The sequence below is a fragment of the Oratosquilla oratoria genome, chromosome 42 (assembly GCF_046742065.1).
Source record: "Oratosquilla oratoria isolate Oo_2021 chromosome 42, ASM4674206v1, whole genome shotgun sequence".
Lineage (NCBI taxonomy): Eukaryota > Metazoa > Arthropoda > Malacostraca > Stomatopoda > Squillidae > Oratosquilla > Oratosquilla oratoria.
In genome coordinates this window covers 12,046,870-12,059,625 of record NC_134818.1, presented here as the reverse complement: position 1 = coordinate 12,059,625, position 12,756 = coordinate 12,046,870, and the positions used below count along the sequence as shown (strand labels likewise).

General features: G+C 40.6%; 1 protein-coding gene across 3 annotated transcripts in view; it reads right to left on the bottom strand.

Annotated features, from left to right (window-relative positions):
- LOC143021454 (plexin-B-like) overlaps positions 1-12,756 on the bottom strand; it is a 224,489-nt gene that overhangs the window by 35,022 nt on the left and 176,711 nt on the right. For all 3 annotated transcript variants that reach the window (XM_076178947.1, XM_076178946.1, XM_076178948.1), the window contains exons 10-15: positions 12,746-12,756; positions 8,276-8,459; positions 7,152-7,294; positions 5,437-5,579; positions 3,084-3,285; positions 2,156-2,302 (exon numbers count right to left, since the gene is read on the bottom strand). The exon at positions 12,746-12,756 is cut by the window's right edge and continues 226 nt beyond it. In XM_076178947.1, the coding sequence (XP_076035062.1) occupies positions 2,156-2,302; positions 3,084-3,285; positions 5,437-5,579; positions 7,152-7,294; positions 8,276-8,459; positions 12,746-12,756 (830 nt within the window). The remainder of the gene's footprint in view (positions 1-2,155; positions 2,303-3,083; positions 3,286-5,436; positions 5,580-7,151; positions 7,295-8,275; positions 8,460-12,745) is intronic.

Here is a 12,756-nt window from a genome sequence, read left to right as displayed (position 1 = left end):
GAGACAAACATCTCCCTACTGCCCATTTTCAAAAGCCCCTCAATTCCACCTGAAGGTGCAGCCCCAAGGGGTTGACACCCGCTCTTTCTATGAACTTCAACTGTATAATCCTGTACTTTTTTTATACGTGTATGCTTTGTCTCGTCTATCCCCATTGTATGGAGGAAAGTCTCATTTCTATGTATATATAGATATATATGTGTGCACGTGTGATGTTTCTGTATATTTGTCATGTCTCCATATATGCATGTATGTATGTATTTCTTTAAGTATCATTATTATTATCAGTTATTATTATTAATATTTATTATTATTATCATTATCATTATTATCAGTATCATTATTATCTGTAACATTATCATTACTATCACTATTATCATCATTATTATCATTATTATTATCATCATTATCATTATTATCATTACTGTTATTATAGTTATTATCATTATTATTATAACTGATATTACTATCATCATTAATATCATTTCTAATATCATAATTATTATCATTGTTACCATTACCAATATGTATACATGAATATATATTTGCATGTCTTATTATCATGATTTTTTCATTTGCTATTATTCAGCTAAGTCCATTATACAAATAAAAAAAAATATTTTACACGAGATAATTACGCACCCCCCGCGTCCAGCTTGCCCTAACACGCACTGGAAGGGTTGTGACCTGCAGGCAACCCCCCCCCCAACCGACACCAACGCCCCCACCCCCACCCCCACCCGCCAACCATCTGACCTCAAGCCCCAAGCAAAACTCTCCATCTTGTCGTCCACTGTCACCTTTCGCAATCGCATCTTCTTTCAATCGAATTCATGATCAGGTTCATCGTTCCCCAGACAAGACAGGTATGGGGAATAGGTTTGCGAGATAGAGATAAGTTAGGTGAAAGGGATTAAGGGGGAGTGGTGGGAGGTAGAGTGTGAAGAATCGAGAGGAGGACGAGACGGGGAGGAAGGTGAAGGAAGAAGAAGAAGAAAAGGCAAAGAAAAATGGAAGACAAGAGAAGAAAGACGAGGAAATACTATTGAATGGAACAGCAGGACTGAAGAAAGAAGAAGGGAAGAGAAGGAAAGAGAAGGGAAGAGAGGAGTAAAAATCAGAAAGCGAGGATGATGACGCGAAGAAAGTCGAAGAGGTGAAATCAATGCTGAGGCGACTTAGTAAAATTACAGGAGACCATACGATGTTAAGAAAACACGTAGGGAAAGGAAAGATGAAGGAGCGGGATGGTAAAGGATGATAAAGGGGGTGATGGGAAGGGAAAACAGGGGAAGAAAAGGGGAACGGAAGGGAAGGGAAATGAAGGGAAAGGAAATAAGTGCAGTGAAGGAAAGGAAGAAGGGAGAAGGAGGGATAAGGAAAGGAGGAAGAAAAGAAGTAGGGAAACGAGGAGGAAAAGGAGGAATACTTGGAGGATAAGGCGAAGTAGGGGGAGAAGTAAGAGGAATAGGAAAAGAAGAAGGAGGAGGAGGAGGAGGAGGAGGAGGAAAATGTGGAAGAGAAGTAGGAGAATGAGGAGTAAAAGGAGAAGTAAGAGGAAGAGGAGGAGGAGGAAGAGAAGAAGGAGAAGGAGGAGGAGGAAAATGTGGAAGAAAAGTAGGAGAAGGAGGAGTAAAAGAAGTAAGAGGAAGAGGAGGAGGAAGGAGGAGGAGGAAGAGAGAAGAAGGAGAAGGAGGAGGAGGTGGTGGAAGAGTAAATGTAGAGAATGAAGAAGAAGAAAAGGAGAAGTAAGAGGGAGGAGGAGGAGTAGCAGGATGAAGAAGAGATGGAAGAGAAGAAATTAGAGAATGAGTAGGAAGAGGAGGAGGGGGAGGACAAGGAGAATGATGAGGTGGAAGAGTAGAAGTTGGAGAATGAGTAGGAATAGGGGAAGTAAGAGGAGAAAGAGAGGAAAATGTGGAAGAGAAGTTGGAGAATGGGGAGGAAAAGGAGAAGTATGAGGAGGAGGAAGAGAAGGTGGGAGAGAAAAAGTAGGAGAATGAAGTGGGAAAGGGGAGGAGGAAGAAGAGGAGGAGGAGGAGGAGGAGGAGAAAGGGAAGGTGGAAGAGAAAAAGTAGGAAAATGAGGAGAAAGAGAAGGAGGAGGAAGTGGAAGAGGAAGAGGATCGATTGTGCGTTTCGTGCGGGGTACTCACCACTACAGAGTGCACGATCTGTTCCCTGAGAAGGCGCTCCTCGGAGAGGGAGTAGCGCGCCTCGTGAGTGATGGCATCCACGGGTCCTTTCTCCACCTGGTGCTTGATGGCCTTGAAGAGCAAGAAGAGCGAGGGTCCGGCATGGTCCTGCGAGGAAGAGAAACGGGAACCTCAAGAAGGCAGCTGAGGTTCAGAATCCTTGGACAGTGACCCTACCCCCTTTGCTCACCTTATGCCATATAAGAACGTATATTCATATGTGACTTTATTTAATTTTATTCTAATTCTTATTTTTTTTTCTGTGGGGTTGTAGGTTCCTCCAAACTGATTAAAATTGTATGACGTTAGTCAAAACAAAATATTTGAGTATTTCATAAGGATTTTTTTTCTTAATTTTTTTTAATGATTCTGGCTGCCATCTTATCTAATAAATACTATAAAGATTTACAAGTTAGGTTCTTCTAAAACTAAAACTGTAAGATTTTATTAAATTTCTTTAGTTCATCTACCAACCTAGCATAAAGGGTTTTTAAAAAAAAAATTCAATAGAATGGGTATTGCAGAGTAAAATAGATTAATTAATAAATAAAAAAATAAATACAGACATACATGTACTTCATTATTTGAGAAGTGGTAAGCCAAGAAATTAATTCACTCTTCACCCATCCCGCATCAAACAAATAAATATATACAAACATAACTGAGTTGATACATACATTATTTGTGGAAACTGTAATAACTATAAAATACTCTGGATTAATAAAGCTATTCTTAAACACATTAACATTTTTCTCAAAAAAAAAAAAAAAAAAAAAAAAACGGGGACCCCAGAAAGCCTTTGCCAAAGTCCCGAAAAATGAAATATTCAAGAAGGAACTCTGCTAAAAGACTCTCTACACAGGAGAGAACCTGGAAGCGGGCCACGCACCTTGAGGTAAGTGTACATGCAAAGAGCCATCCAATTCGTCAGCATCTTTTCTACCACGCTCTCGGTCCTCCTTAGCATCAGCTGCGGGTGCTTGCTGCCCACACTCTTGTTAACCAGACGGAGGAGGAGGAGGCGGAGGACCTCCGTCAGGTACTCCATCTTCCCCGACAGCGCCACCACCAGGAGAGAAGCTACGTTCACTCTGAAGAGGAAAGTGAATAAGAGGTGAAGGGTAAGGACGATTGTGAATGAGATCAGAAGGGTGGTGTCGTAACTCCACCATTTACTACAATAATACTCTCCTCAGCCCACCCTAAACTCCTCACCAAATAAAGTAGTCCAATATTACCCAGAATAAAATATATAAAGATCGTCACTGGGATGTAGACAGACCCTCCCCTCAACTGTATGAAGTTCCCTGTCCAAAAAACCCATCGATTTATTAAATGTATTAGAGTATTAAATGTATTCAACTGAATGTATTAAATAAAATGTATCGGAATTTAAAATTTCGTGACCATCTAATCAAAATCTAATTAAAATAAAATCTTAAAGTAAAACTAAATTTTAGATTAAATATACTAAATTAAGGGTATTAACTGTATTAAAGAATTAAATCTATTAAGTTAAATGTAATGAAATTTTAAATTTAATCAAAATTTAGTCAATACTTTAAAAATAAATTCTAAATTACAAAAAATTAGATTAAATGTATTAAATGTATCGATGTATTAAATGCATTAAATAAATCAAAGGCGACAAAGGCTTTACAAAGACTCTACGCATGAATCAAGACTCCCCCAATTCATTTAACAAAAATAAAGAATTTTCAAACGTCAAAATACTGGCAGGGGAGGGGGATTATCCAAATCATAGTAAAAAATAAAAAATACAAATTCGCCGGGATTGGGGGTAGCCAGTTGCCAAGTCATGATACTGTTTGTATTTTCTAATATAATCATATCACTGATATACAACTTGCGCTGATGAAAAAACTATATATATATATATATATATATATATATATATACACACATATATATATATATTATATATCATACATATATATATATATATATATTATATATATATAGATAGATAAAAAGTGCCCCCTCAAACTTCACTGACTGGAAACCCGCAGTCCCACAGTGGTTGGCAACGGTCCTCAGACTTTCCCATAGATCTCTCTGGGAAAACACTTTGGAGTTTTCTCTTAGTGTTTGTTTCTGCGTCACCAGGAATAGAGGAGGAAGTGAGCTGTCACTGGTTGTCACTCTTCATGTGTGAAAAGCTTAAATAGATCTTGGACTCTGTCCGGTGACCGAGTGCCAGCCTATAGGGGTTGCGCCTCGAGGCGAGGGTAAGGGTGTTTGTGCGTTGTGAAGATGGAGGAGATGGTTCTATACGACGCCGATCAATAATAACATGAAATAACCCGATATAAACCCTATGCGTATAGAAGGTAAGGAGCCTACGGCAGGAGGCGCTGAGTAGCTGCGGTCGAAGCCATCATTATTGCCCTATTATCCGCTTTGGGGACTGTTGGGGCAGGTAACAAACAGTCACTGCTGGGAATCGGAGAGGAGTGTGGGATTCGAACTCAGATCTAAGCAAATAGGAGACCAGGACGCTTCCCATTACGCCTCCAGAATAAATTGGGCTACAATCTAATAAAATCTACCCCATTTTCTAACCCCCCATTACCAAAGTTGACTTCCCTTTCTTCCTTTTTTTTTCCAAAATGTGTACGAAACACACCAAGACACGCAAGGGGAGGATTCATATTTAAATTTTTGAGCATTTGCGTTCCGCACACAACAACAAAGTTAGGAAATTGCTAATTGTGGGAAAGACGGAGAGGGTACGAGGAAAACTTTGGTCAGGGAAGAAGAAAAAAATTGGTGGAAAGGAGAGTTAAAAAAATGGCGGATTGTCTTGAAAAACCTAAGAAGAAAAACTTGCATTATGAAATTGGTAAATACCATAATTTCATTTCATTGGTATGTTTATGTCAGTATTCACACACGTATGTTTGCTCGTACACACACACACACACACACACACACACACACACACACACACATATTATATATATATATATATATATATATATATATATATATATTGTGATTGATTAAAATAGAGTGAAGACTCTTCACCCACGACGTGTGTGTGATTCAACATGGTCTTATATCACGTGTTGGCCTCGTGATCGACAGATATTACCCTCCCGGATGAGAGCTCAGAGCTCATATATGACCGTGTGTGTGTGTGTGTGTGTGTGTGTGTGTGTGTGTGTGTGTGTGTGTGTGTGTGTGTGTGTGTGTGCGCACATCTACGATAATACACTTACTTGTCTCTGACGTTGAAAGTGGTTTGCGACTCAAGAGTATCAATGAACGCCAGAAGGAAGTAGCGGTTGGTGACGAGCTGTTCAAAGTGGACCGTGGCGCTGTCCCAGGCACCCACCCCAATGCCGGCACCGTTGGACCGCATCTGTAACGAAACACACAATAGTAACAACAAAGCAATGTCGTAGCACATTGGTTAAAATTATACTAATGACCCACTTTCGGAGAATAATAGGCGAAAGTAAAGAGATCTGTATATTTCGATCACTGTCTGTGATCCTCTTTAGCAGATGCTGAAGTATGACTACCTTACCTGCAAGTGTTTTTGTGATTTAGCAATATATCTTGGTGCTTTATCGCAATGTGCCTCATCACCATCCTCATAAGCACGTACTTGTTCTTCCTTAGTAAATAGTGAAATTTATTTCACAAGCAATAATGCTCCATTAACACGTGTTAGTGAGTCACTGACAAATACTGGTGATTCACTAACACAGGTTAGTGTTTTATCAACACTTTTCTCTTCAGTCTTGCATGTTTCATTATTCTAAATGACCCAAACTGGCCCGGGCGTCATTTGACCTGTGAATTTTATCCATCTGAGGCTAGGTCAGGGTGTGACCTGATTACACAAAGTAGTGACACGCTTTCTCTCAATGAGATCCTTTCGGTCAGTATAGTCCTTGCGCTCCAAGGAGTCCGTTCAGGGTGTGGCATACGTTGTGAGCCATGTTGCCAAATTAGTACATGCCTCGTTTCCCATCTATGTGTTATTTGATTTTTTCTTATAATTATCACTTTTTTGGATTATAACAACGATTTGAATAAATTCTATGAAACGTGGCAACAGCGCTTTTTCACCATGTTGCCGCGCCGAGATGTCACTGGATGAGAGGTGATAGTGACGACCCGATAATTGGTGGTCAAATTGGCAACGTCGCACTCAGGGGGAATACCCGCTTCTCCCCCACCCTGAACAGACTCCTTGGAGCGCAAGGACTATAACATTATAGATAACAAAATTAGTGGTAATTTTATTAGTGTCACTATCTTCACTATTCACTTGTTTGCCATACTGACAGTATATATAAAATTTTACAATAATAATATTGACGCAATTGCTGGCACTATCTTTAACTGATAAGCTGAAACTATTATTATTGGCTTCTACTTTCACTGATACCAATAAACCAATTATCACAGTTTCGGACAAATGAAACTGGTACAGTCTTGCACTGGGCGATGGCGGTATGTGGCAACTATCTAATTCACGATTTTATTAGACTTAGTTAACAAAGAGGCAATGTATATTTTCCTTTTATTACAAAGAGCTGTGCCAGTTTCTTACGTCCTCAATTTTACTATAGCTGACAATTCAACATGACACCATGATGTGTCGGAACTGTACCATTAAACATTTCGTTGCATTGTTGTTATTTGTTGAGAAAAAAATAACTTTTGTTATAAAAGAGATATTATGTGTACTAGACAAAGAAAGACACTTGCCGGATGGTATATATCATAGGTCAGTGGGTCACAGTCAAAAAGCAAAGGTATTTAATCTGATCCCCAGCGCTTATAAAAGAATATATTCTCTCTAATCCCTAAATATACATATATATATATATATATATATATATATATATATGTTGATATAATAATAATAATATAATAATAATAATAATAATGATAATAATAATAAACCCCTTATAATTACCTTGGGGTCGTTAAGCACTGGGTGCTCATTAACGCCTGGGAAGAACACCTTGGTGACGTAGGTCCTCAGGTCGAGTGTGGGAATCCCCGACGACTCCAGATCCGCCGTCAGGTCCGTGATGTCCGTTTGCAGCTCGGCGAACGCTTCGGTGTGTAAGGCAGACATCGTCAGGTGTCGAAGGAGGAGGAGGAGAAAAGGAATAACATTAACAACTCGTAACTAAGTATAGCGATATTCAAAGATGAAACTATAACAAGCAGCTTGGTTATTACTATGGGTTCACTAGCGTTTCTAGCCTTGTGGGCAATCTCGTTCTGCAATAGTAAGAGTGTAGAGACAAAAGGCAGTGTGCTATAGCTTCCTAGGCAAAGAGAATAGCCAGTATCTGGTAGAGACTGCTTTAGGGTTATTAGGTAATATATTATTCATCCACTGAATAACTAAGAATGATTATTATTTCCTTTAACGAATTAATAATAAGCTTTGTGTAGTTCTCGACACTGAAGCTGTTGGCTATGACTACAACTGTGTTCAATCATCAGGATTGTTTATAAATGAAAAGAATTAGACTATTGGTCTAAGTTAATGTACTGCTAATGGCGATGATAATAAGAGCCTTTACCTCCCGGAAGGTGAATGAATAAAACAGGCTGTCGGTGGCCAGAATAAAAAATTAATTGGAAGGGGTTAAAGGAGATGGAAATGTGAATGCATGAAATATGCTGATGGCGAAGGAATACACGTAAAAGGACCATCCACTACGGAAGGAGGAGGAGGAAGAGGAGGAGAAGGTAAAAGAAGAGGTTTTAGCACTCACGACATGGTTCACAAGCATAGAATCGCTGGTAAACTACAGCTTTGGCACAAACTCGATCCTTTCATACACTAATGACTTGTCTTTCCTTCCGTACTTAATGTTCCTTTTAATTCGATTAAGGCTGACGCCAGGTTATTCTATGTTAGGTTATTCTAAGTTAGGTTAGGTTATGTTAGGCTGGGTTAGGGTTAAGTCAGGCAGGGTTAGGTTAGGCTAGTTTAAGTGAGACAGGGTTAGCTCACTTTTGTTCAGGTGAGATTACGTTAGGTTAGATTAGGTTAGGTAATTATGTTAAAGGGGGACCTACCTTGTTTACATTCGGATCGGACATTTGATTCCAGAGTATCCATCTGGATCTGGATCCTCTTGTACTCTCGCTCCGCCTGGTTGCTCTTCCGCCGGTAGACGACCAGGATCACCAGGGACACCAGTACCAGGAACAAGCCTCCGGACGCCATCCCCCCGATCGCAACTGGTGGGAAATGGTACTCCTGGTGGACGTGGAAGAGAGAACACGTGAGGGCCGGTTATCGTCTCTGGTGAATGGTTATGGAGGAGGAGGGGAAGATGGGGGAGAGAAGGAGGAGTAAGAGGAGCTGAGAGAAGGAGGAGGAGGAAAGGGGAAGATGGGGGAGAAGAGGAGGAGGAGTAAGAGGAGCTGAGAGAAGGAGGAGGAGGAGGAAAAGGGAGGAGGAGGAGGAGGAGTACGAGGAGATGAGGGTGAAGGAGGAGCAGGAGAAGCAACAAGAACAGGAGCAAGAGTAGCAGGAAAAGGAAGAGACGGAGAGAAGGAGGAGGAGGAGGAGGAGGAGGAGGAGGAGGAAGAGGATAAGGAAGTGGATGAGGGAAAGTGTGGATTAATATGAGTCTCCGGATGTGGTTGATGGGGTGTGCAGAAGCTGTCGAAGTGGTTGAAGGGGGTCTGAGGAAGTGGTTCATAGAGTCTGTGGATGTAGTCGAAGGGATATGTGGAAGAGTCTGTGGAGACGAAGAGAAATGGTGGAAGTGGTTGACTCAGTGTATGGAAATAGTCGTAGAAATCATTAAAATTTACACACAAAAAATTTGCTTAATTCGAGGCAGTTCACTAAAATTACAAAGGCAAATATGTTGTCAGGAGAGCTTTCGATCAAAAATAAGGCTCAGATTAAAAAATGCAAAGATATGATATATAGAAATTTCGCAATAAATTATTAAGCGTTTGTGCAACTTTCAATTTCAATCAATAACCGTGGTGTTACCCGCGGCCTTGTGTTCCCCGGACGCGGCCACCGGGTTGGTCCATAAAAAAGTATATTATTTTTTAATTTTTCAGTACAGTAAGTCATGCCCCGTGTCTTCCTTGTAGCTTCTGCATCATGAAAGAAAAAGAATATAAAAGAAAAAATAGGAAGGAGAAAAGAAATGGAGAGAAAAAAGAAAAGAAAGAAATAACATGTAATGTCTTCCTTGTCGCGTCTGCATCATGAAAGAAAAGACGATAAAAGAAAAGAAAAGAAAAAAAAAACGAAGAAAGAAAATAAAAGTGAAAAATACGAAATGTCAACAATCTAAGTCACTAGTCGGGCAGAATGAAACCCAAGATATACGACGAGACAAATTGAAAAGATGGCGACATACGGCAAGGCTAGACTTCCCCCCAACTCAAACTGTCGCCAGACGATTTTATTCAGTCAAGGAAAGCTCTCTTCACAGTAAAGGGATCAACCCTCTCGCTTTATCCTTTGTCAGAGTTTAACGACTAGTTCCAGATGTCTTCAGATTTCATTCAGATGGGGGGGAACCCTCTTACGTAATGATTGAATGTAGATTAACGCATTCAATGATATTTTTCTTGTTCTTCACTAAATCAGATTTATCATCAAAATCCTCGTCGGCTGAGTTTAACGATTTGTTCCAGTTTTCTCCATTCAATTTCATTCAGCTGCGGGGAAACACTCTCACGTAATGATTGAGAGTAGATTGACGCACGCAACGTTATTCTTCCAGTTCTTCACTAAATCAGATTTATTATCAAAATTTCCGTAAGCTACTGCGTGCAAAAACGTTTGTGCCCTTGGGGAAAGGAAAAGAAGAGAGAGAATAAGTCAATTTTGCTGGAAAAGCAATCCAACAGCGTCACCTATACAGTCAACCAAACAACAACTGGGTGGTACTCCCCAAGGTAGGCGTAGCTCCTCTTGGGGATCGGTGCCACCTGCGTAGAGCCGGTGGCCAGGGGTGGTTGCTGCCGTTTGGTCCCCAACTCTTGGGGTTGGGGGGTGGTCCCACGACGTAGACGCTGCAGCATGCCAGACCCCCTGATATCCACCCTTCTGAATCCTCTCTCCCACGAAAGGACAGAGTCCACTTGGCCAGACTGCGGTGCGGTCACCACCCAGCACTTCTAAGTTACCAGAAGAGGCTGGATGACCGCATTGTGAACAGCTGCCCAGGATGTAACACTTCACCCCATACCATACAACACATAATGGAAGACTGCATTATACACAATCACGCACGCAAACAACACGACATACGCTCTATAAAGGATTTGTGGGAAAACCCAGTTTCGGCTATGGCATTCCTTGGGGAGACGGGACTGCTCGGACAGACAGTCTAGGGAACGACAACAACAACAACAACTGGGTCGACAAATATCCAGCCTCTTAAAACATGTTTGGGTCAAGGGTCGTGCTCAAACTTGGAGACTAAAACTGTCCACACAGAGCAATTCTTGAAATAGTGACGTATCCATCTAGATTTATTTTCTACAACGATCGTGAAAGTATTTAGTGAATGAAACAAACTTCCAACAGGGATCAGTAGGGACGAGGTGCTGTGTCTTGCTGCACTGCTTCAGACCCTGGGAATAAGCGGGCCGGGGTTTTGGATGACCCTTCATCCACAGGGAGCCATGGTAAAAGGGACAACAAATGGGTGTGGGATGGGTGAAGGGTGGGTGGTATATGTGTATGTGTGTATAAGGTGTCAATATTGACAGGTAGCATCTCTGAGGAAAGGTCAAACCCAAAAAATTTGATTAAAAAAATGATCAAATTCTTTCCTGAGTTCTCTCCTTTGCATGCGTGTGTATATATATATACATACATACATATATACGAGTATATATATATATATATATATATATATATATATATATATATACATATATATACACACACAGACACACATATATAGATATATATATATATATATATATATATAATCCTTGACTTTGACCTCAGAATGTTGTGACACAAAATTCTGCTTCATTCTCACACCGTCTGGGCCTCGAGGGTTTTCTGTCTGCGTAGTTGATTGCAAATTCATCAATTGTTATTACTGAACAGTCTAAACTTTTCTCTTCATGTATACTTTTTTCTAATGCTAATCCTCACTCTATTAATTTGGTTATGATTACCAGAGGGATAACACATAAACCTTTTTCATTTGCAGGTGCGATTGTATATCTTACTGGTGGAAGTTCTTAAGTTATATCTATCTATCTATATATATATATATATATATATATATATATATATATATATATATACACTTATATATATATCTATTCTTATATGAGGGGATCAAAGCATCAGTGTAGTTCAAGGGGTGTCTGCTGTCCTCATTTGTCATCAGGTGAAGTAGAGACGAGATACAAAGTGACACAAGGACCTACGGACAACTCTCCCCATTTCTTGGAATAAATGCTTCTAACCAGAACTTCCTGAAGTAAAGTCCCCATCAAGAGCCCTTCACTGAGAACACATCTACCTTGCTAACAAGGTGTTAGAACCCGGAGCACTTGCTGTAGTGTGTAGATGCAGAGGTGGTAACAGGTGGTCAAGATGAGAAGGTCAGAGCAAATATCAAGTATTGTATTCTGCACAAAGACAAATGAAGAGTACCTCGTTGTTGTTATTAGCATAGTTTTCCTAGAGGTTGCAGAGCCAAAGACTTGGGTCGGTTGCATAATGTAATACATTTCTATGTTTGATGATGATTCATTTTGATGTCGCGAAACTCACCCCTATTCGGGAGGCTAGGACAATGCCCCATACAGAGGACTTTGTATCGTGGCACCATACCCTAGGTTCAACTCGCCGTTGGCAGGGTTCGAACCGCCACCACCTCGACCTCCGCATCAAGTAGCGAAGCCCTAACTCGCTCGGCCAGCTAGCACCGATTCTGACATTTCCATTTTTATGGCTGAATTGTAGAAATAATACAAAATTGTAAATTCCCCCCCCCAAAAAAAGCCTGGAGCACAAAAGACAGCTATATTTTTCGCAAAACTACATTTGCAACAGACATAATTGTACAGGAAAATTATTATATTATATTCAAGTTGTATTGATCTCACACAAGGTGAAAAGCTTACCCCAGGAGACGCGTTGCTGCGTCAGGAGCCGTCACCTATGCCCTTTCATACACTTGGACTCTTGGGGCAGGAAAACAAAGAATCCAATACGTTTCTTAACGCGCCACCAGCTTATAGTGATGTTTGTAAATCACCGCTCAAAACTGGCCAAATAGTATAATGAAGAGGCTTCTATATCTAATAGAAATATATTGTATATTGTATTCTTAATGCGTTCACGCAGAGATGCTCGCCGGTCAAGCGGCTTAAAGAGTTGCTGCTTGGGGCGGAGGTCAGGATTGGAGGCGGTTCGAGACTGCGTGATGGAGCGAGTTCGCAGGTGAGGCATACTATATTAAATTCCTGAGAGTGTGAGTGAGTGAGTGAGTGAGAGAGAGAGAACGGAAGGCTTCGACGATGACCCAAAGACCTCACCTTGATCATTT